The sequence below is a fragment of the Delphinapterus leucas genome, chromosome 3 (genome assembly GCF_059928025.1).
Source record: "Delphinapterus leucas isolate spDelLeu-1000000601 "Yukka" chromosome 3, BTC_Dleu_Yukka2, whole genome shotgun sequence".
Classification (NCBI taxonomy): Eukaryota; Metazoa; Chordata; class Mammalia; order Artiodactyla; family Monodontidae; genus Delphinapterus; species Delphinapterus leucas.
Genome location: NC_143131.1, coordinates 44,701,750 through 44,727,354, shown reverse-complemented (window position 1 = coordinate 44,727,354; position 25,605 = coordinate 44,701,750). Strand labels below are relative to the sequence as shown.

Below are 25,605 nucleotides of genomic sequence, written 5' to 3'. Positions count from 1 at the left end.
AGGACGGGATTCTGTGTTCAAGAATCTTTAATAGGAATACAGAAGTATCCAACACGCAACAAGGTAAAATTCACAGTGTCTGACATTTAATCAAAAATTACCAGGTATGCAAAGAAGCATGAAAATATATGTATTAGAGAAAATTCAGTTAATCAAAACTAACCAAAAGCTGACACATATTATAATTATCAAAGACACTAAAGCAGTTGCCATAACTGTGTTCTATATGTTCAAAAAGTAGAGTTATGGTAGATATGAAAAAGACCCAAATTAAACTGTGCTAGGTATGATTTTAGATACTAGAAATATAGCAAGGAGCAAAACATACAAAATTTCCTACTTCATCTGCTCACATTCTATTTTGGGGACACCAACAGTGTATTAGTTTCCTAGGGCTACTATAACAGAGTACCACAAACTTAAAACAAATTTATTCTTTTAAGGTTCTGGAGACCAAAAGTCCTTCTGAGACTCTGGATAGAATCCTTTGCCTCTTCATAACTTCTGGTAGTAGCTGATAGTCCTTGACATACCTTGGCTTACAGCTGCATCATTCTAATCTCTGCCTCTGTTGTCACATGGCATTCTTCCTGTGTATTTCTGTCTCATAGCAGACACCAGTCATATAGTAGTAGGGCCCCACCCTACTCCAGTATGACATCTTTTTCTTTTTTTTTTAAAATAAATTTATTTATTTATTTATTTTTGGCTGCATTGGGTCTTTGTTGCTGTGCGCGGGCTTTCTCTAGTTGTTGTGAGCAGGGATACTCTTCGTTGCGGTGCACGGGCTTCTCATTGGGGTGGCTTCTCTTGTTGTGGAGCACGGGCTCTACACGCGGGCTTCAGTAGTTGTGGCTCGTGGGCTCAGTAGTTGTGGAGCGCAGGCTCAGCAGTTGTGGCACACAGCCTTAGTTGCTCCACGGCATGTGGGATCTTCCCAGACCAGGGCTGAAACCCGTGTCCCCTGCATTGATAGGCGGATTCTTAACCACTGTGCCACCAGGGAAGCCCCCCAGTATGACATCTTAACATCTAATTACATCTGTAACAGCTTTATTTCCAAACAGGGTCACATTTTGAGGTACTGGGGGTTAGGACTTCAACATATCTTTTGCGGGGACACAACTCAACCCATAACAGACTATAAGCAAAATAAGTTAATTAAATAGTATTTTAGAACAGGGATTGGCAAACAATGGTCTGCAGACTAAATCCAGCATGCATTCCCTTTTTATAAATAGAGTTTTATTGGAACTCAGCCATGCCAGTTTGTTTACATACTGTCACTGACTGCTTTTGCACTCCAAAAACAGAGTTTACTAGTTAGTTGCCACAGAGACCTGAAGGCCCACAAAGCCTAAAATATTTATTATCTGGCCCTTTACAAGAAATGTTTGCCAGCCTATTTTAGAAGGTTAAGTGCTAGTGAGAAAAAACAGGAAAGGGAAGATATGCAATATAGGCTAGTCAGAAAAGACTTGTATGAGAAGGTGAATTTGAGCAAAGACTACAAGGAATTAATCTTTATGTACTGACTTAGAAAGATGTCCAATATGTAGTGTTAAGGGAAAAAAAGTTACAGAACATTTTTGTGATCCCATTTTTGTAGACTGATAAAGTATATATTTATACAATATAAAGTTATACACATAGAAACTTTTGTAAGATTATACACCAAATTGTTCACAGTTATCTTGATGGGATTATAGGGGATTTTCATGTGACATATTGTCAATTCCTGTTCATTTGAAAGTTTTAAAATAATTATGTATTTTCTTTGCATTTAAAAATATCCTTGTTATAGATTAAATTTCTTATATGTTATTAAATTATATCAAAGGTTTAACGTGTGTGAAACAATAGTGGGGGATTCAATTCCTTATCTGAGTTTGAAGTTATCTTGTTACATTTCAAAGAGGAACGACCTCTCCTTATGCTAGAATTTAACCTAATACTGAGCAGATTTTAAAGTGAATTTTTATGTCTGTGTGCATATAATAATTTGGCAGTTGAGGAGTCAGTAGCCTTAACTGCTAGTGGAAGACAAAAGGTATGATTTTGTGTAAGATTTGCTTTAACTGCTTTTGTCAGATTCAACAAAATGTTCCTTTCACATGTCTGTGACATACATGGATATCAAGGAGGTTTGGATTAAGCATGGGGGAGCCAATAATGTTTCCAAGCACATAGCAAAACTACACTAGGATACTTGAATACTCTTATACAAGTGTTTATGGGAGTGCTTTATATTGAAACTCAGAAGATATCTAAAATGAGATGCTTTCTCAAAACCTGGAAGACCAGTAGGTGGCAGGAATTTAAGTACACATATAAAAAATATTGTCAAAACCATCTTTCTAAACAAGACTCTCCTCTCTACAGTGAGACCCAATGAAAAGAGTAAGAGTATGATATTTAGAAGCAGAAGACTTAGTTTCAAATCCCTGCTCTAGTTTCAAATCCCTGCTCTTTCACTTACTAATTTTGTGATTTGGGTGAGTACCTTACCCTGTCTGAATTTTTGTTTTTTCTTTTGTAAAGTTCCAGTAATTAATCCCTGCCTTTCCAAACCCAAGAATGTACAATTCCAAGAATGAACCCTAAAGTAAGCTAGAGATTCTAGGTGACTATAGTGTGTCAATGTAGGTTCATCCTTGGTGAAATGTACCATTCTGGTGAGAAGTGATGTTAATAATGCAAGAGGCTATACGTGTGTGGGGACAGAGGGTCTGTGGGAAATCTCCTTACCTTCCTTTCAATTTTGTTGTAAACTTAAAACTACTGTAAAAAAAAAAAAAAAAAAACCTTTAAAAAAATAATAAAATAATGATCCCTACCCTATCCACCTGCTTCTCTAGGATATTAGGAGAATCAAGTGAAATAATTTACATGAAAGCAGTTTGTGTAATGTGAAATAGTATACAAGTATTAGTTATTATGAATTCATGATTAGTACTAATGGAATAGAACAGAGTTGGATAACTTTTTAAATAATCAATTTGATAATCAGTTAATGTAGGCATGACTGACTTTTTGTGAATTTATCCATAATAACACTACTGTGTATGACATGATGTAAAAGGTACCATATTGAAATTTCCCCATCCTGATCCCTGCTCAGCTTATTTATTCAACAAATATTACTTTGCCTTCTATTTGGCAGTCGTAATTCATCTACTATTCTATAGTTATAGTAGTACTGTTTCTATAGTAATAAAGTTTATACTGACAGTCTTCCTCACATGCAATGTAAATCTAAATTTATTATTCTTTTTCATTCTATCCTAATTTTTTATCAAATTAAAAGGGAAAAAATCTCAAAAATCACAATCCATAGGAATAAAAATAATTTATAAAGGGTTAAACTATTAAATATTTATCAATTAAACTCCACTACGTTTTCTCCCACTTAAAACATCCATGGAAATTAAAGTAAGAATGAACAGCTGTATAAAAGATAGCTTTGGATTTGTTCTAATTTTTTAGCTAAATCATCCATAAACTTTGTTACTTTAACATTAATAGTAGTGAATTATTTATGATGCATCTTATGCCTCCTTTCAACACATTACCATATTGAAACCACCATAGTTGAGGAATTGCTGCTGTAGAACAACTGCTCAGTTCTTGAAAAAATCCTTTCCTGTATCTGGTTAGTGGTCATGTTTTGGCTTCATAGAACCTTCCAAAATAACATGCAAATTTCAAGGAAAATCAATATATACAATATGTGCTTATAATATATGCATAGAATATTCTGCAAGAGATGAGGAGAAAGGATAGTACTAATAATAGAATTTTAAATTGATTATCTGCTGTCAACAGAATGAAAGGGGAAAAATAAGCAGAGTACTATCAATTCAATCAATTTTAAAACAAGATAAGCCCCCAAATGAAGTGGACTATATTGCATATAATATTTTAGATAGTATCAGTACTATTGTGTCTCCATCTCTTAGGTTTGGACTATGATATCAAGTTCCTTAATAGATGTTGCTTTATCACATTTCAATGACAATCCTTTAAAAATTAGGAAACATTACTTTCTAACTGTTAAAATGCGAAACCTACCTTTGCCTGTTTTCCTTTTACTTGTGTTTCGTGGCACTGCTCACCTAAATCTAATTGCTTTGAAGTAATCATAAATACTTTCATGGGACTTCTTGTTTCAGAGTTTTGTTATAAGACTATAGTACATAAATAGAAAGATTGCCAGTTTTCAGAACTATAAAGAAACCTCTCTACAGTGTGAACAAGGTACTTGGTAAGGTAGGTGGTCAGGATGACATGACCACATACCACTCTACCAACATGCTCAGATATTTCTCTGTTCTGTTGTTTTGATGAACAGTTGAATGATGTGGTAGATTTTTCGACTCTGGGACTATTTAAAGTTGGGAAGTAAGGAATAAAGTAGGTGGAGGAAAATGCAGCCTGCAACTTAGTTCTTTTATAGCTTTACCTGAGACAGTCTAAGCAATTCATTATCAAATTATTTTGTTATAGAGTGACTGTTACCTGGTTAGGGAGTATAAAAGTATTTATATTTTGTAAAATAATACTATGTTTCAAGTGTAGTACTATGAAGCCCTCATCAAGAAGTTAGTAGTTTTATCTTGGAGAGATGCGCATTAAGTAGTTTTTATTTAAATTATATTTATTTTCTATTTTCTAAGTACTGAAGCCACAGGGTACAACATTGGAAAAGGTATAAAGAGCACACTGTAGAATCTCCCTCCCACTCTAGTGTCTGAAACAGCCAGTGGCAGCCAGTATTTGAATTTTTATCCTTCTAGAGATGTTTTATGCACATATAAGGAAATGAGTATATGTTTTGCCTTTTTTGTTGTGTTTTTGCCCATAAATAACAAATACACTGTTGTGTACCGTAGCAATGTATTTTAGATATGATTCTATATCTGTACATTTTTTAATGACTACATGTATACTGTGTTTGGATATGCCATAATTTACCTAGTCCCTTATTCATGAACATTTAGGTTGCTTCAGCCTTTTACTGTTAAAAAGAATGCTGTAGGGCTTCCCTGGTGGCGCAGTGGTTGAGAGTCCGCCTGCCGATGCAGGGGACACGGGTTCGTGCCCCGGTCCGGGAAGATCCCACATGCCACGGAGCGGCTGGGCCCGTGAGCCATGGCCGCTGAGCCTGCGCGTCCGGAGCCTGTGGTCCGCAACGGGAGAGGCCACAACAGTGGCCCACATACCGCAAAAGAAAAAAAAAAAAAAAATGATGTAGTGAATAACCTTGTACATGTGTTGTTTTGCTCATATTCATAGGATAACATACTAGAAGTAGAATCATTAGATTCAAACGTACATGTACTTTAATTTTGACTGATAGTGCAAAATTGGCCATACACCTTGTCTGGGTAGGGTTTTTGTTTTTAATTGAGGTCTCATTTACAAACAATAAAATTCATAGTTTTAGGTGTACAATTTGATGGGAAGGTTATGGCAGTTTATAACTGGCAGTGTATGAGAATGCCTTTATGTCATATTCTCATAACACTGTTGGTAACTTTTTAGTTTTTATATTTTTGCCAGTATTCAAGGTGAGAATGATATTGCAGTAGTTTTGTTTGTTTTATTATTTTTACTAACTATGACTTATATACAATAAAGTTCACAAATCATAAGTGTACGGCTCATGTTCAGTATCCCAGAATGCTCCCTTCTGTCCTCCCACCACCTTCCCTCCAAAAGAGAACCACTGTTCTGACCTATCCCCATAGATTAAGTTAGCCTGTTTTTGAACTTCGTATAATTGTCAGTGTCAATGCTGAGGCTTATCATGTACTTTTAACTTGGTAAAGAACTGCCACATTGTTTTCCAAAGTGTATCATCTTGCATTCCTATCTGGGTTGTTTTAATTTGTATCTCACTATGAGTGAGGTTGAAAGTATCATTTCATATATTTGAGTTACTTGTATTTCCTTCTCTATAAACTGCCTGTTCAGCTCATCTTGCCTGTTTTCTTCTAAAAAGGCAAGATGAGGTGTTGGAATTTTTTTAGTGATTTGTAGGCATTCTTCATATGTCAGGAGATATTTTTGGTCAGGCTATGAATTACAAAAAACTCTTTCCCCCATTTTGTCGATTATCTTTTGAAGTTGCTAATGCTGGGTTTTGCCATGTAGAATTTTGTCTCTCTGAAGCTCTCAGTCTCACAGAGTATTTACTAATAGTGCAAGACTTCATAATACGGAAACAGAATTGCTCTTTTAATTAACCTTAAAGTATAAATTGTTTCCCAGTAATATTTTATGTAGCCATAACTTTAGTGGGAATAAAGAAAAATATTCTGAAGACTTCAACTTGTTTTCTGCGTTCTCATAAGAATTTTACCACCTTTTAGAAAACAGCTATACAGTGGAAACAAAAGAGCTTTAGAAATTGTGTCTGAATTTATTATGTGTAGTAAGAGTAAAAATATTTAAAATAATATTACATGTGTCTTTTACAGAAATATCTATGCAAGATGTTGACATTGCAAACTTGGATAGTGCAAGCCTTGTTTATTTTCCTCACCACTGAATCTGTAGGTAAGGTTCATGAAATATCCTACCTCCCAACCCCACAAATTAGGTTTGTGTATTTTTGTATAATTACATAACTAAGCTCATGTTGAATAATTAATTATGCTTATATATTTATTCTTTCTAGGATCTTTACTGAGAGAATGATGATGTCTTAAAAATGAATTTAAGAAGTAAAAAATACTCTTGATAAATTATAATTTGAGTTGAAACACTCAATTACTCAGTAATCTTAAATCCTGTTTAGCTATACTAACAGTCACTTTAACGTAGAGAAGGAAAAAAGGGTTTATTTTGTTTGTTTTTATAAATAAAGAAGTAGGAAATTTGTTAACTTTTAGCACGTCACTCCTTAACCTTCACTCCAAAGGTGTCACTGAGCAGCAGTGTGATTGTGATAACAGAAAAAAGAGGTCACCTAGAGCAATACTGCTCATACTAGACCACAGCCTGTCTGAGAACTGGTTGTTTTTGGTCCACAATGAGATGAGTACAGAAATTAAGAATAAATGTTTAGAAACTCTTTTAACTATTTGACATAGCCATGACATCCAAGCATGTGATCAGTGGACTTGTCCCATTGAACATTAATATAAAACAAAAGTATAAGTTTGTGAAAGATTGGGAGAAGAAAACCTAAACTGATCCTTCACCACAGATAGTTTGAGAAGCACTGCTCTAAGTCAAACCCTCTTCAAGTTCAAGAATGCAGCCTCTTTTTAAACAGTTGAAATGATACAAACCTTATGTTGAAATTTTTCCTTATTTAAGTCTTTCCTTAGTCTTGAACCCAAATTTTCTTCCTTGTAACTTTTTCTCATTAATCCTAGAAATCCTTCTATAGTAGGCCCACTTTCCTTTCCCATGTTCAACTCTTCAAGTATTGAAGGACTGCTTTCCTGTGTCTGTAACCCCTCTCTTCCCCAAACTAAATTTACCTAATTATTCTTTTATAGGACTTGGCTTCCAATCTATATGTGCTGATTACCCTCCTGACTCTTCTCTTAGTTTCCCATATCACATTTAAAATATAATACCATCCCACCTGTCCTACTTACCAACTATGAAACTTTAGCCATTCACTTAATCTATGTCTCAGTTTCCTGATCTGTAAGATGGGGGTAATAACGGTCCCTAACTCCTAGGGTTATTGTGAGAATTAAATGAGTTAATACACAGAAGGCTTTTGAGCAGTGCCTGGCCCACAGTAAGAATTATAAAAAGGATAGTATAATATATTATTATTTTATATATTCATTATTTATTATTTTATTATTATTATTGAATAAAATGCACTTAAGAAAAAAATAAATGTATCAGAATTAGACATGGTCTGAATATAGTGATTTTATTACTTACTTTGACCTGAACATCATTTTTATTAAAGCAACATAGTTTTTTGCCCACTAAGATACACCATAGTTTCATGTTAAGCTACCTACCAGTCAGTGAAAATTCTCACATCTTATTTTTTTAACTTGATTTATTTTTGGCTGCATTGGGTGTTTGTCGCTGCACGCGGGCTTTCTCTAGTTGCAGCAAGCGGGGGCTACTCTTCGTTGCGGTGCGTGGGCTTCTCATTGCGGTGGCTTCTCTTGTTGCGGAGCACGGGCTCTAGGCACACAGGCTTCAGTAGCTGTGGCACACAGGCTCAGTAGTTGTGGCTCGCAGGCTCTAGAGCACAGGCTCAGTAGTTGTGGTGCACGGGCTTAGTTGCTCCACAGCATGTGGGATCTTCCCGGACCAGGGCTCGAACCCGTGTCCCCTGCGTTGGCAGGTGGATTCTTAACCACTGCACCATCAGGGAAGCCCTCTCAGATCATTTTCACATGACTTACCTTTTAAGCCATTTCTCCCTGATATATTTATTTCTTATCAACCTAATTAGGAGATAATTTTCTCTCTTGCAAAATCCATTAGCCTATCAGTCTAATCTTTCAACATAATTTTGAATCCTAATGTTATCATCCAAATTGTTGGCAATCCATTATAGTCTTGTCCCTTGCTGATTTGATAAATATGTGTGTGTGTCTCTCTCTCTGTCTCTCTCTCTGTTTTTCCCCAAGTTGTTGATAAAAATGTTGAAAATAACAGGACTACATTATCTATTACTGCCACACAGATTACTCTAAAACTTCATGCCTTAAAATGACATTACTTATTATTTCTCATGGTTTATGTGGGTCAGGAATACAGACAGGCACAGTCAGACTGATTCTTCTTTGCTCTGATATCTGGGGCCTCAGCTAAAATATTCAAAGATTGGGGGCTGGAATCATCTGAAGGCTCATTTACTTATATGTCTGATATTGATGCTGGCTGTAGACTGAGGGCTTTGCTGGGGCGCTTGGCCAGAACACCACACGTGGTCTCCACGTGCCCTTGGCTTCCTTGCATGTGGCTGGGTTCCAAGGGCAAATGTCCCAAGAGAAAAAGAGAGCTAGTCAGAAGTTGTATTTTTTTGATGATCTAGCCTTGGAAGTCACTTAGCACACTCTGTTGGCTGGAGCAGGCATAAGCACCCTTACAGATCTGAGGACAGGAGGGGAATACAGACCCCATTTCTTTGTAGAAGGAGTATCAGTCACTTTGTAAGCTGAGCATGTTCAATGGGATACATATATAGGTATGACCTTCGTTGGAAAATACAGTCTGCCCCAAGGACTGAGGGCAGGCACTTCAGCTTACTACTTAAGTCTCCCTCTCATTGACATTTTTAGTCACTGATGTTTTTATGTATGAGTAATTAACCAATTAAAAATCTATTAGTTTGAAGCTATGAAATTTCTGTTTTGTAGATCAAGAATAGCTAAATATTAGCAGTTTCATAATGTTCATTCTAATATCTGTTTTGTTTTTGTTTTTTTTATAAATTTATTTATTTTATTTTTGACCTCATTGGGTCTTCATTGCTGCGCGCGGGCTTTCTCTAGTTGCAGTGAGTGGGGGCTGCTCTTCATTGCGGTGCATGGGCTTCTCATTGTAGTGGCTTCTCTTGTTGTGGAGCACGGGCTCTAAGGTGCACGGGCTTCAGTAGTTGTGGCGCATGGGCTCTAGAGCGCAGGCTCAGTAGTTGTGGCACACGGGCTTAGTTGCTCCACGACATGTGGGATCTTCCCGGACTAGGGCTCGAACCTGTGTCCCTTGCAGTGGCAGGTGGATTCTTAACTACTGCGCCACCAGGAAAGCCCCTAATATCTGTTATAGTATATTCTAATCCACAGTTCTTCATCTTGTCTACAGGAATATCCCAACTAACTTTATTAAATATCTTTATTTAAATTAAAATACTCTTTTTAAAATTTGATCTCAAGTAGCCTAGTAGTCCTATAAAAATGAGTTTAGTTTGGTATGGGGTGGTTTTAGTGAGCCTGTGTTTCACTTTGAAAACTGGAACATTTGCCCATTTCTAGTATTTCTCTTATTCTGTGTGATTAAAAATTGTTATTTAGTCTCTGGTTATGTCTTAACGTTCTTTAGTACTCTGAAGTATATTTCATAGGTACTGTTCCCTCTAAATATTATAGAGAAATTAAAACAGGAATGATTTTACCAAGGAATAAAGTAAGGTCAAGGGAGTTTTAAGGACTGGCTCAGTATCACAAGGTAACTTATTAGTGTGCCACAGATAGAAATTTAGAGTAGTTTGTGCACTGGGACTTGCCATAGACATGTATAAATAATGGCAAGGTCATGTAAATAGGCCACATCATAGGTTTTGAAACAAAGAAATAAACATTCTGACTCTGGGCCTTATGGGTTTTATGAGAGATATGGAATAAGAAGATAATTGTTTAGCTTTTTAAAGTAGTTTTATCCTTTGTGCAGTCTAACTTGGAACCAAGTTGGGAATTGAAAGAATCTGCCTAATACTTGAGGTTGACTCGGTAAAAGTATCTCAGTGATCTTTATAAAATAAAGGGTTGAAGTAAATGATCTCCAAGGTTTTTCTCAGTTTCGTAATTCTCTGATTCTGTATGTCTTCTACCTTAACTGCTAGAACCAGTCACCTCTAAGAGACCCTTCCAGACCCCATCAATGTGACTAGATTACTTGTCTCTGGAGAGTAGTAGTAATGATGATAGGCTACCATTTATTGGAGGCCTGTTGAATACCAGGCATTGTAGTAGGTTCTTTACATAACTAATTTCTAATCTCAAAAATCTTTTCAAGATAGCCATTATTAGGGAGGGTGGGGGGGAGGGAGACACAAGAGGGAAGAGATATGAGAACATATGTGTATGTATAACTGATTCACTTTGTTATAAAGCAGAAACTAACACACCATTGTAAAGCAATTATACTCCAATAAAGATGTTAAAAATAAATAAATTAAAATAAATTAAAAAAAAAAGATAGCCATTATTAACTTCATTTTCCAAGTGAAGAAATTGAAGCTCAGATAGAACTTCAAATCCCATTGGTAAATGGCATTCACCAGAGAAAGCTGCCTTAAGTTTCTAGACAGTGAGAATAGAGAAAGAGAATAGAATCATGCCAAATATTTGAGAATTTTATTTTGATCGTACTAGATAGCCATTAAATAATTTAAAATAGGGAAATGGCATATTCATTTTTGAACAGTAACTCTGGCAGCTGTATGTAAGATAAACTAGAAGGAGATCAGACTGTGGTATAATATGATGGCCTAAGCACCAGCAGCCAAAATAGGGTTGATGAGAAGAGGTTGATATACATACTAAGAATACAGAAGACTCAGGGGAGGAGGCTAATTAGAGAGAGGGGACTACAAGGTTATCCGGCCTAGATGGCTGGATGGGAGTGGTGTTGTTAGCAGAGGTAGAGAAATAAGAATAAGAAAGAATAAATTTGGAAGGGACTATGATGCATATAGCTTTAGACTAGCTTCATTTTAAAGTACTTACAGAATATCTCAGGTGGATGTCTTATAAGCCATTGAAAACTTAGGAAGTTAGAGCCAGAGACAGGGGTTTAGATGTCATCAACATGGAGTAGGCGATAGGTGAAGCATATGGTTGTATTTTATTTTTTTATACAATTTGATTTTTTGTTTTTTAATATGAGATTTTATCCCATATACTTATTGTGAAAACCAATGTATTTGGCCATCTTATTCTAGTCTTTCTGTTTTTTACTGCTCCCCTGCTCTTTCCTTTTTGTCTGATTTTGATACATGAACAATGTAGACTATCTTTCCATGCCCCCATTCGCACCTGCAAAGGAATTCAGGACTGGCGAAGAGCAGAGACCACTGCCTGTCTTCTGGAGAGTCTAATTTAGACACTGGGTCTGAATCGAGAAGCAGGATTGGGGGCAGAGCAAATATGAATCATGCTGCAGGCAAACTGTTTCCTAAACAAAGTTAAAATATTATAAAAAGCTTGCATAGGTTTTTTTTTTTTAAATCCAGCTCCATCTGCCATATAATTTGTATATTTCTTTACAAATTTAGACATTAAGTTCTGATCATATTAAATTTCACAGTGTTTCTTCTTTTTTTGTGTCTTTAGAGATATTTTAATGAAGATTGAGGAACTGCATTGATACAGAATATCATTTTGTACCAGAAAAGTTCAGTCCATTTTTATATTTTCTGTTATTGTTCCTTTTCAGGAGAACTTCTAGATCCATGTGGTCATATCCACCCTGAATCTTCAGTTGTACAACTTGGTTCTAATTTCACAGCAGTTTGTGTGCTAAAGGAAAAATGTATGGATTATTTTCATGTGAATGCTAATTACATTTTCTGGAAAACAAACCATGTTATTGTTCCTTTTGAACAATATACTGTCATAAACAGAACAGCATCTAGTGTCACATTTACAGATATATCTTTATTAAATATTCAACTCACTTGCAACATTCGTACATTTGGACAAATTGATCAGAATGTTTATGGAATCAGAATAATTTCAGGCCGTAAGTGTTTTACTTTTTTCTTATTTCAGACTTTGTCATGACTGTTGAATTACAACTTTAATGTCTGTTGTCTATTGGTCTTTATGAAATGCAGAAACTGTCAGCTCAGTGAGTTTTGGACATTTTTTTTTAATGAGCTTAGAAGTAGAACTGCATTTGCATTACAAATATACAAAAAACCTAAAGAGTAACACAAGTTTTATATTTTTCCTGAAAGCCAAGTATCTGTCAGTTTTCTGGAAAATTATTTTGACATTAGACACCCCCAAAAAATGTTGAATTGAAATCTGTGACTGTATTCATAGTAAGTTTCAATTTCCCTTAGTTGCTGAGAAAATGCAGTGTAGAGCAACTACCTGAAGAAGGTGAATAAATACTGGAGAGAGTCCTTCTTCCGTGTTGAGGCAAATAAGTAAACTTAGTATGATCCAAGAATGGATTACCAAATTTGTGGATCACCTAAAACTATAATTTTGGCATTTGCTTTTCCTCCAGCAGAGTTTGGGAAGGCAATAGGGAGAGAAATATAAATGAATCATTTTTGCTTCTATTTAATTGTCTCTTCCTAACATTCAAATATTATTTTAAAATACATTTAATGGAGAAGTCAGTTGATAATGTCCAGCTATAAATGAAAGTTGATTTTGTGTAGAAAATTAATTTGAAACATACCTATTAATGATAATTATGATAGAAAATGTATGTTACTATCTAAAAGATTTGAATTTAAATAGAAAAGAAATTAATTTTTTAGTCACCAGTCTTTCATTATGTCCTTTTTTCTTGGGTTTGTTTTATTCTATCTAATTTAGGTTGTTTTAAATGTCTAGAGTAGTATATAAATTGCATGTTATTTGTGAATATAAAGCTTTTTGAAAATTTCTAATTTCTCCCTTTTAGTGCCTCCAGAAAAACCTAAAAATTTGAGTTGCATTGTGAACGAAGGAAAGAAAATGATGTGTCAGTGGGATCCTGGAAGGGAAACGCACCTGGAAACAAACTACACTTTAAAATCTGAATGGCAAGTTATTTTAAATTTGTTATGCATTGAATTTATTAAGTTAGCCTTTGGTGCTAGAATTTTTATTTTGTCAAGTAGTAATACTAAATGCAAAGTTTTAAACATTTTATTTAACTTTTTATTTTAGAATATCTGAAACATGAAAGTAGAAAGAATTGTGTAAGAAATCCTCATGTGCTCATCATCCACCTTCAATAATGATCCGCTCATGACCAGTCTTATTTTATATATACCCCACCCCAGATTGTTTTAAAGAAAATCTAGACATCATATTGTCATATCCGTAAATATTTTAGTACATCTATCTAAAAGATAAGGACACTTTTTAAAAAAACATGACGACATACCTAAATGAAATTGAAAATACTTTCATATTGTCACATTTTTAATCAGTGTTCAGATTTTCCCGGTTGTCTCATAGATATATGTATGTATTTTTACATTTGTTCAAGATGTAAATAATCACCATATATTGCCAATTCATATGTTTTGTCTCTCTTAACCGTAGTTTCCACCTCTCTCTCTCTTCTTTCTCTTTGCAATTCAGTTATTAAAATAATGGTTACACATTATTTAATACATTCCTCTGTCCCTTTATTTCCTAAAACTTGCCATTAGATCTAGACTCTTAACCAGATTTTCTTTTTCTTTTCAAAAATAATTCATAGCAGTATGTGTACTTCCATTAGGAACAACCACATAATGTTTGATTGATTTTCTTATGCTAAGTTTGAGCAATGGTTTCGGGTATTTTAAAATTCCCCATTAGTTTTTTTTCAAACATAAAGAAAAGTTGAAAGAATTTTACAGTGAACGTTTATACATACTCATTACCTAGATTCTACAATTAACATTTTACTATATTTGCTTTATCACATACCTGTTTATCTGTGCATCTTTGTCTCCATCTACCAATCTCTTTTTTTAATGCATTTCAAAGTGAGTTACAGACGTTTATATACTTCACCCTTAATCACTTCAGCATTTACACCATTAATTAGATTAATTAACTAGATGTTTACAAAAACAGGAACGCTTTTGTTTTTAGGTAAAATTTATGTATCAGTATCTCTTGGGACTTCGCTGGCAGTCCAGTGGTTAGACTCCTGCTTCCACTGCAGGGGGCGCAGGTTCGATCCCTGGTCGGGGAACTAAGATCCTGCAGGCTGCATGGTGTGGCCAAAAAAGAAAAGAAGAAAATTTATTTTTCTCTCAAGATATACTTACATATCTTAAGTGTATTATTCAGTGAGTTTTGACTAGTGCATATACATCTGTGTAACTTAAACCCCTGTCAAGATATAGAACACTACTGTACTGTTACACCCTCATGCCCCTTCCCGGTCAATCCCAACCACCACCCTATTTCACCACATTCCACAAGGCGACTACTTGTCTCATTTCTTCCCTATAGACTTTTGCCTGTTCCAGAATGTCATATAAATGGAATCATAAAGTATGTGCTCTTTTTGTGAAAGGATTAATGACTCAGCAGAATGGTTTTGGAATTTAACCATGTTGTTTCACATTAGTTTTTCACTTAAAGGTTTGAGCATTCATCAGTGATCATTATTTATATATGAGGTACAAAATAATGATATTTTATCCTTTTCTTCTTTTTTTTTTTTCATCCAAAATACTTAAAGAAAGCTTTTCTCCATCAACTATCGGTTACCCTGACGTACCGTCCATATAAGAGAAGCAAAATGGTGTTAATATTTTCCCTTTATTAACCAGTTTTATAAGTTGGTTCCCTACCATCCTCCAAAGGTAGATGTAAGGGGTTTTTCTCCTCATTATGGATTCATATTTAAACATATTTGATGTGTTTTAATCCATTACAGTTATTATTCTTCTTAAACTTAAATCGCCCCATCTTTGGTTAGTGGGAACTTTTCACATTGGCTCATCCTTTTGACACAGGTTCATTAGTCTTTGATAGCTTCCTGATTTCTGAAGTGACATGATGTTCCAGGTTCATCTTAATATCAACCATTTCCTAAGTAGTCATGGTTCCAGTTAGTGTGAAGTACTATTTAGAGACTACAGTCTGGGTGTTGGGAATCTCATTGCTACTGGGTGGTTGTTTTTAGGGTTTTTCAGTGGAAAGAGCTAAGAATGTTTTTAAGATAAAATACATCATGAACTCATACTGGTATTTCCAATTTAAAATCCAGACTATAGGTTTTTACTTAATTCATCTATCTAACATCTATTTCACCTTTCTTCTATGCTGAAAACCTTAATTCCCAGCAACACCAACATAATTATTCATTTGCTTTATTCCACAGTAAACAAAACAGCTACAGAGTAACAATTCCAGTATTAGCACCAACAATGTGATTACTAAAAAAGAATTTTAAGGTTGTTTTTCTCTCACTAAGGACATAATTAAGTTACTCTTTTAGAGTTACTTGAAATAGTTCCTTTCTGTGTGTTACACCACCAACTCGATACAAGAATTCATATGTTTCATTTTGCTTTCCGTTTTTAAGAATTTTCTTCATTGTGTAAAATAATAAATTAACCCACACAAATTTCTAAGACAAGATATGTTCGCAGAGGTCTCTGTTCCCTGTGTCCTTTACCTTATTTCCTCCCTCCCTCTAGAGCAGGGGTCCCCAACCCCCAGGCCACGGACTGGGTCTGTGGCCTGTTAGGAGCCGGGCTGCACAGCAGGAGGTGAGCCGCAGGCAAGCGAGCGAAGCTTCGTGTGTATTTACAGCTGCTCCCCTCCCCTCGCATTACCGCCTGAGCTCTGCCTCCTGTCAGATGAGCAGCAGAATTAGATTCTCATAGGAGCGCAAATCCTACTGTGAACTGCACATGTGAGGGATCTAGGCTGCGAGCTCCTTATGAGAATCTAACGCCTGATGATCTGAGGTGGAGCTGAGGCAGTGATGCTAGCGCTGGGGAGCGGCTGCAAACACAGATTATCATCAGCAGAGAGGTTTGCACAGAGACCATAATAAATCAACTGCTTGCAGACTCACATCAAAACCCTATCAGTGAGTGGCAAGTGAAAACAAGCTCAGGGCTCCAGTTGTATAATTATTTCATTATATATTATTGTAATAATAATAGAAATAAAGTGCACAATAAATGTAATGTGCTTGAGTCATCCTGAAACCACCACCCCACCACCCCCGGTTTGTGGAAAAATTGTCTTCCACGAAACTGGTCCCTGGTGCCAAAAAGGTTGGGGACCACTGCTCTAGAAGTTGCCTGTTTTGGTTTAGTTTTGATTTATCCTTCTGTTTTAAAAAATAGCAAGTATATATATAAATATTCTTAATTGATACATAATTTAAACATATGTGAATAAATATAGTCACATCACTTGAAATTTTCTATGGTGATAGAAATCAGAAAGTGGTTGCCAGGGTTTGACTGGAAAGGGATTGAAGGAATTTTCTGGGGTGATAGAAATTCTTATCCCTACCCTATCACCTCCTAGCATACTGTGCTTTGAAAAAGCATACTGTGCTTAAAGAAAGACATTGCTGGTACAATAAAGATTTTGTTTCAGGAGAGGAAAGAAACAGTACTAATATCACAGGAAATGAATAATTTTTAGACAAGGTCAATGGGGATAGAGCATAATGTTCTAAATGTGATATTCTTGGAGTAAAATTTTGAAAATAATTTTGTGTTTTAAGATATAGATCAAACTCAGTTTTAAAGAAAAACAGGTGAACTTTTAACAAATTTTGATTTTAGTGTTCAACAGTTTATTCTAAACTTATTGGAATTAACTTTTTTATTCTAAGCTATAATAATCTGGGTCTCATCAAACTCTTTTCAAGTAACCTTTTTCACTCTAATTTTTTCAAATCTATTTTTAATGACTGATTCTACCATTTTTGTATTTAGGGCCACAGAGAAGTTTGATGATTGTAAAGCAAAACGTGACACCCGCACCTCATGTACTGTTGATTATTCTCCTGTGTATTTTGTCAACATTGAAGTCTGGGTAGAAGCAGAGAATGCTCTTGGGACGGTTACCTCAGATCATATCAATTTTGATCCTGTAGATAAAGGTAGTTATAAACCTAAATTTGAGAATTTATTAGAATATACAGTGGTTTATAAATTAGTTTTAAGTTTAATTAATGTAGAAACAAGCATTTATTTTATTATCTTAGTGACTTATACAAATTCACTTTATCAACAGCATTAAAAATAATTTGGAAAAAGAAAAATATCCATAATCCAACCACACTCACAGCTGTTTTCACTTTGACTGTTATCTTCTGGTATTTGTCCAAATATCAAACATTTTATAGCATTGTAATCATAATATACATGTTCTATTTTTATTCTTTTTTTAAATTTCATATATCATAAATACTTAACTGTCTTTTAATACCTGAACCTGAAAAGATTAACACACGTAATAAACTGACAAAGGAAAAAAACTAGAGTTTCTTTAGGAGCCTTTCCTTACCATTATAATAGTATGGCATAGCATTGCTTTTAGAGAAATTATTTCATTTGGTGAGAATAAAAGAATACTGTGAAATAAAATCTAAAGAGTATATTTGACTTTGTATAAGAAGTTATAATCTATTGGATCTATTTTAATTCTTCAGTGAAGCCCAATCCACCACATAATTTATCAGTCAGCAACTCAGAGGAACTGTCTAGTATTTTAAAATTGACATGGATCAACTCAAGTATTAAGAGTTTTATAAGACTGAAATATAACATTCAATATAGGACCAGAGATGCCTCAACTTGGAACCAGGTAAATTGAAAGTTACTGTTTATTCAAATAGTCTTTCTTGCAACCCACTAACCTAAAAATCCCAATCATTTTCTGAATGTCTTAAGTTTCTGGTTATGTGAAGTATTTTGCTTGACACCTCTTCTAGATCTGTATCTCAAGCAAGGACCAACAGGAAGACATCCAGATAGAAAATACAATTTTGCTCAATACAGTAGCTTTTAAGTGAAATATGGAAGTGATGCAGGATGATAGGGAATAGCATTTTTGACAAGAGGTGAAAGGACCACAAATAACAGGAAGTAGATTAAGTAGAGGAGTAAAAATGAAGAGATTATGCGGATAAGGTAGAGCAGGAGTTAGCAAATGACATCTGCAGGCCAACTTCAGCCTGTCATCTGTTTTTGTAAATAAAGTTTTCTTGGAACACAGCCACACACATTTGTTTACATATTGTCTCTGACAGTTTTTGTGCTACATAGAAAGAGTTGAGTAGTTGCAACAGAGACCATCTGGCCCACAGCCTAAAATGTTTATAATCTAGCCCTTTATAGAAAGTTTGCCAGCCCATGAGGAAGGGATTGTAAGACTGAAAAGGAAAAGGACAGTGTACCCAAAGATGATGCTATCAGCAAAAGAAGTACTTGGAACTTTTCAAAAGGCTATCATCATAGCATTGAGCTCCCCATACTATTCTTTGTTGTAACTCCATTTATCACTAACAAAATGCTTTTGCTTTGTTTCTCTGGTTGCAATAATGAGCTTAGAAGGGAATTGAGCCCATGACCTTCCTACTGCTGTCCTCCGTTCCACTTATCTAAAGGGCTCAGAATACAATCAGAAAAAGCAACAAACCAAAATGGATTAATGTTTCATGTTGTACATGAGGATTGTACAGAGAGGATACATACCAGAAGTTCTTCAAAATATTTTTTAATATCATAGAATCTTAATTCATTGGTACAAAAAAGACTCGACATCTATTTGGTATTCAGTGTTGAAATCTCAGAGCAGAGTGGTAGAAAGAACCTGTTACTTATCTGTCTTTATTTCCTGAAAACCAAGTTTATCTACAAAGATAGCTTTTGTTTTTCTTAATTGGGCTGGATATCTTCCTTTTGCCTATCTAGATCTACACTGTACCCTTCGCCACCCTACTCTTTGTCTTGAGATGCTGACCTGTATGGATTTTATCTGTTGGTTCTCTCTAGTTTCCTAGTGAGTTCCTAGCTAATGGGAGGAGGGGTCCTGGCAAGAGAGAGGAGAGAGAGAAGTGAGATCAGCATATTTATTTTCCCTGCTTCCTCCCTGGAGCTTTCCTGTCTCAACCTGAGGTCACTGCTCCTCTCAAGTTAACCCTTTGTGACCCTGTTCTTCCAGGTTCTGGTACCGCCCCTCATCCCTTTGGGTCTAAAGGTGGTAGCACCTAGAAGCCCCAGAGTACTGCCTATACTATCTAAGGTTTCCCTACACTCTGCCCATACTTCCTATAGTAAACCCTCCTTGAATTAAATTCTAATTGGAATTTCCATCTTTTTCCTGCTGAGACCCTGAGTGTTATAAGAGCATAGAAGAAAGAAAGAAAGAAAAGAAAGGATAAAAGGATTAGTAATAGATGTTTTTGTATTTCCCAAACCTATTAACTTTACTGATTTTGACTGCTTATTCACTTGCATTTATTTCTCTCCAGAGCTTGAGTCAAATTAGTCTTCTTTCATTAGTTATTAGTCTTATTTCATTAATTAGCTTTTAAAATCTTAGGCAGTTTAGAAGACCTATAATAAATACCTTTGGGGTTTTTTTTTGGTCAATTTGCTTTGTTTTCAGATTCCTCCTGAAGATACAGCATCTACCCGATCTTCATTCACTGTCCAGGACCTTAAACCTTTTACAGAGTATGTGTTTAGGATTCGTTGTATGAAGGAAGATGGTAAAGGATTTTGGAGTGACTGGAGTGAAGAAGCGAGTGGGATCACATATGAAGATAGTAAGTAAATAAGTATATGAAGAAAAAAGCATTGGAATTCTGACTATAAATTATATCTGGTTTTAATAATACAGATCTCATTGCTTCTTATTTTGTGATCATTTTATTCAAACTGATATTTTATACTTCTTAAAGGATGTCAAGTATAAAATCTAATATGCATTATTGATAGTACAAATCTTTTTGATACCTAATTAAAGAAAATTATGGAATAGTGTCTTAGATACCACGAGAAAACCATTAACGGTTTGTAAATCCAGAACATTTTATTAAAGGAGAGTAGTCCAGAAATATCTCTAACTAGAGAATCATATCCTGAATCATTAAAATCACCATCTAGCAAAATGTGTTTTAGACCCTCACTATCAAAAAGATATTTGTACTATTGTTTTTATTCATTTTTTCTTTTTTATCAGTACTTAATAAGCCCCTGGAAAAGCATCCTGGCATTTTGGTTGGTTGATTTATTTTCATTTTCCCTTTTTTTCTCATGATAATACAGTGTGTATACTGTAGAATCCAAAAGGCATAAAAAGATACACAATGTAAAATAAAATTCCTTCCCCAAAGCAGCTAATGTTAATAATTTCTTCTGTAGCCATCAAGAAATAATCCTATGGCATAGTTTTGTTTTTTGGGAACACTTTCCTATCATGGTCACCCTCTTTAGGTGTCAGTGGCAGCAGCCATGGCTTTAAAACCTTCCCTACCACCTGTATCCCTTCACTTCCATGGAGCTCTTCCAGAGGTTTCATGAGAGTTACATGAATTGAGAATGTCAAAGGCAGAAAAGTAAAGTACCCCTTCTCCACCAAGAATTTTCTCTCATTTTGATAAATGCCAGGAAAGAAAGTAATCCTACTATTGCTGGTTTGGGAATCCTCGATCAGATCCCTTTGTCTTGGTCAGGAATTCTTTTCTTTTTTTTTAAAATTAATTAATTTATTTATTTTGGGCTGTGTTGGGTCTTCTTTTCTGCGCGAGGGCTTTCTCTAGTTGTGGCAAGCGGGGGCCACTCTTCATCGCGGTGCGCGGGCCTCTCAGTGTCGCGGCCTCTTTTGTTGCGGAACACAGGCTCCGGACTCGCAGGCTCAGTAATTGTGGCTCACGGGCCCAGCTGCTCCGCGGCATGTGGGATCTTCCCAGACCAGGGCTCAAACCCGTGTCCCCTGCATTAGCAGGCAGATTCTCAACCACTGCACCACCAGGGAAGCCGCAGTCAGGAATTCTTAAGCTGATATTCTTGGGGCCTTTAAAAGTACTTGGGTCAGTTTGGGGGAGTTCTTGAACTACTTCAAAATGTTGACAAAATATTGTGGTTAGTACTTGTGTGAATTTTCTGGAGCGATGGTACATAACCTTGTCAAATCAAAGAGATATCTGGTGTCCAAAAAGTTATGAACCATTGGATTATGCTTTTCTTCAAATTAGTGAAAGAAGCTCCTAGGTCCTCTTTATGTTAGGAACCATTTCCAGCCCATAAAATTTCCTTTACAACTTCATGTTCTTTATTCTTTTGGGGCTCTGCACTGTACTCATGTATATATCTATTTGAACTCCCTGTACCAGCAGCTTTTTCCCCAGCCTTCCTGGTCTGCCTTTCCTCTTTTCTCTGTTTTGTCACCTGTAGTTACCTCTTCATGATCAGCACATCATGGCTTAGATTTTATTCAGATCCTTTTTTATTCTGTTGAATACCATATTTTGCAATTATAGTTATAAAAATTTTGAATTTTTAAAACCTAATTATCAGCATTTGATGTTTTGTAAAGTGCTTTTTCACGTGGTTGGTGATTATTACAACAATCCTGTGAATTCATTTTTATAATATCCCATTACATTGACTCATCCCAACATAAGGTAGTAAACTTATACTACATTTAACTCCATTTATTTTAATTTGTCTTCTATTCTTAAATGTATGCATTTAGGGGTTTTAAGCATGTATTTAAATATGATTTTTCAGTTTGATTTTTAGCAATAAGAAATAGTGATACATCTTTGGTTATTGCTTAGGATATATTTGTACCTTTAAAATTTTAAGATTACAAAAGAGTTTCAATGTACTCTAAAATCATCAAGCTATCACCCTGACTAAAGGAAGACCCAGGCATATCATGCTGGGATGGGAAAAGGCTGGTATAAAGAAAGAGTTAGAGACACCATATGATTGGAGGGCAAGAATATTAAGAACAAAGTAAGAGAATAATTTCTAGGATTTTATTTTACTGTTATAATAAAAAGTTTATGTCATTTCTTTAGGACCATCCAAGGCACCAAGCTTCTGGTATAAGATAGAGCCATCTCATACTCATGGCTGTAGATCTGTACAACTCATATGGAAGGTAAAAAAAAATTGCCTATTTATATTCTGCTATTTCATATAAATATATTTTATATGGTGTTATGAGTGGAGCTTAATTTTTGATATCTATTTGATAACTATAATAAATAGAAACACAAAGCTTTATATATACTATCAAAAAGTCAGGTTCCTAAACTACAGGTGATACCTCATATATATTTCAGCGTAGTTCCGTGAAAGTTATGTGAGAAGAGGGGCCTTGTTGTTTTTTATAAATTGATTTATTTATTTTTCGTTGCGTTGGGTCTTTGTTGCTGTGCACAGGCTTTTCTCTAGTTGTGGTGAGCGGGGGCTACTCTTTGTTGTGGTGCGTGGGCTTTTCATTGCGGTGGCTTCTATTGTTGCAGGACACAGGCTCCAGGTGCGCGGGCTTCAGTAGTTGTGGCACGCGGGCTCAGTAGTTGTAGCGCATGGGCTTAGTTGCTCCGCAACATGTGGGATCTTTCCCGGACAAGGGCTCGAACCGTGTCCCCTGCATTGGCAGGCGGATTCTTAACCACTGCACCACCAGGGAAGTCCTAGCGGCCTTGATTTTACCAAACTTTTCTCAGTGCCTCATAGAAAATAATTAATCAATGTTTTGGGTAATCAAAGTGTATGCTGGTAATAGGAAATAAAGTTGTTGTGCACTCCATAAATGTTCATGAGTGGATCATACTAAAGTAAGGTAGAAAGAAAAATACTCAAGACATAAAATAATTTAGGCCAACATAGCCACAGTGCAGAATTGTGTAGAGAACAAAAGGCTAACAGAATGGTGCTTTCCGTCGTAGTTGACGTCATGCTTTTTTTTTTTTTTTTTTTTTGCATTATGCGGGCCTCTCACTGTTGTGGCCTCTCCCGTTGAGGAGCACAGGCTCCGCAGCCATGGCTCAGGGGCCCAGCTGCTCTGCGGCACGTGGGATCCTCCCGGACTGGGGCACGAACCCGCGTCCCCTGCATCGGCAGGCGGACTCCCAACCACTGCACCACCAGGGAACCCCCGTCATGCTTTTTGAAGTCAGTCTTCATTCAGTGTATAGTAGTTTTACTTCAGTAGTGAGTTCAAAGTAAGGTTGCCAGTCCCTTCCAATTAAATATTTAGAGATTTGACATAATAGCAGAATTTGTGAACATGAAGAAAAACTGATTAACTTTATTCAAGATTTATGAAACACATTTTTAAAATATTTTATTACAGACATTGCCTCCTTTTGAAGCCCATGGAAAAATCTTGGATTATGAAGTGACTCTCACAAGATGGAAATCACGTTTACAAAATTACACAGTTAACGACACAAAACTGACAGTAAACCTCACAAATGATCGCTACATAGCAACTCTGACAGCAAGAAATCTGGTTGGCAAATCAGATGCATCTGTTTTAACTATCCCTGCCTGGGGTTTTCAAGGTTTGTGTCCCTTAGATAGAGCCTGACTTATGAATGGGAAAGGGTAGTTAGGTATTGACAGGGCTCCTGTAAAAAATTGTAAGTATTCTAAGACTGTCTCTTCAGTATCAACAGTGATCATATTTTTAGAAGTCAGTCAGCAGCCAAACCTGGTCGATCATTTTGTAGCTCACTTAAACTTTGCAGTAAGCTACTTAATTCATTTAAGCATTTTCTGATTATCTTTTTTAAAATATATTTTTAATGTTTTAGGAACTTTATATGTATATGACTTAAATATATTGTTTTTCTATAGCTTTATCTGTAGCTTTCAAAGAAAAAAAACATTACAACTAACGTACACAAAACACCTGAAGAACTTTGGGAAAGGAAGAATTTAAGTTCCAAAATAAATCGACTATTTACTTTACATGTAAATTATAATAAAGTGCTTTTATTCATGTAAATACATGTTAATATTATATGCTACAAAAACGTGATAGCAAGATCACATGGTTATGGAAAAGAATGTAAAATATTGGAATATCAAATTTTTAAATGTTCATTTATCATATCAGTATTCAAACTTTGTTTTAAAGCTACTCACCCCATAACGGATCTTAAAGCATTTCCCAAGGACAATGTGCTTTGGGTAGAATGGACTGCTCCAAATGAATCTGTAAACAGATATATACTTGAGTGGTGTGTGTTATCAGATAAATCGCCCTGTATCCCAGACTGGCAACAAGAAGATGGTACTGTACATCGCACCTATTTAAGAGGTATACCTGGCTACAAACATTTAAGTTGCTGTCGTTTTTCTAGCTCTTCAGACAGATTTTTCTTTTACATATTCTTTTCTGCTTTGTGGTCCATTGAAAAGATACCCAGTTTATCATAGTTGCTAGTTACGTCTTGTGTACTAGATTTGTGACTCTCAGCAAGTCACACTTAACCTCTCTAAACTGCAGCGTCTGTTTATGGACTAAGTGGGGTTAATACTATCTTCTTGTAATATTCCACTGTTGTTTTGATCATCAAAGGAATGTTCACAAAACTAAAGTAAGATAAATACAAGATAATTCAACCTCTGTTGCTAATAGTATCTCTGTACCTTATTAAATTCCCTCATCCTTTAATGAGAAAATATTTTCCCTGAGCATCTAGATGGCTTAACTTCTTATAGCTGTTGAAGAAGCGAAGCAGAACTAGAACTTAGATTTCCTTGTCTTTTAAACTGCAAGTACTAATGAAGGACAGAAAGTAATGTATTATAGAGCTCCAAAATGGGTTGCTCTCATTGTAAGATACTACTTATCAAGTGATACAACAACTTTAAAGAGAAAACAAAGCATTCAGTTTGTATGTGTGTAAAGAAGGAAAATCATTAGAATACAGCTTCAAATAATATGATTAATCAGAGAAAACATGTTAACAAAGATATACCTTATATCTTTATATATAGCCATAAACTTAATGAGCTTTATTCATAACATAGGCTGTTTGGCCCTCATTAACCTATTATTTAATATATAGTTTTACTAATCCTGGTTGTCTAGTTTATCAACCTTATCCAAATAAAAGCAAGGTGGAGCTAGAGAGGAGATAGATTGATAAAACTGGACAATAGGAACTTGTACTATAGCATAGCATAGGCTCTGGAGACCTTCAGGTTTTGCA

The 25,605-nt window shown here is 35.5% G+C and overlaps 1 protein-coding gene across 5 annotated transcripts in view; it reads left to right on the top strand.

Annotated features, from left to right (window-relative positions):
- IL6ST (interleukin 6 cytokine family signal transducer) overlaps positions 1-25,605 on the top strand; it is a 49,213-nt gene that overhangs the window by 7,788 nt on the left and 15,820 nt on the right. For 2 of the 5 annotated variants that reach the window (XM_022597313.2, XM_089908866.1), the window contains exons 2-10: positions 6,483-6,561; positions 12,151-12,456; positions 13,357-13,477; positions 17,351-17,517; positions 18,070-18,224; positions 20,031-20,190; positions 22,453-22,535; positions 23,736-23,946; positions 24,525-24,707. In XM_022597313.2, coding sequence (XP_022453021.2) covers positions 6,498-6,561; positions 12,151-12,456; positions 13,357-13,477; positions 17,351-17,517; positions 18,070-18,224; positions 20,031-20,190; positions 22,453-22,535; positions 23,736-23,946; positions 24,525-24,707 — 1,450 coding nt within the window. In that variant the 5' untranslated portion in view covers positions 6,483-6,497. Of the gene's footprint in view, positions 1-6,478; positions 6,605-12,150; positions 12,457-13,356; positions 13,478-17,350; positions 17,518-18,069; positions 18,225-20,030; positions 20,191-22,452; positions 22,536-23,735; positions 23,947-24,524; positions 24,708-25,605 lie in introns of those variants that run through there. The other 3 variants (XM_089908867.1, XM_089908869.1, XM_089908868.1) reach the window with 3 other exon arrangements.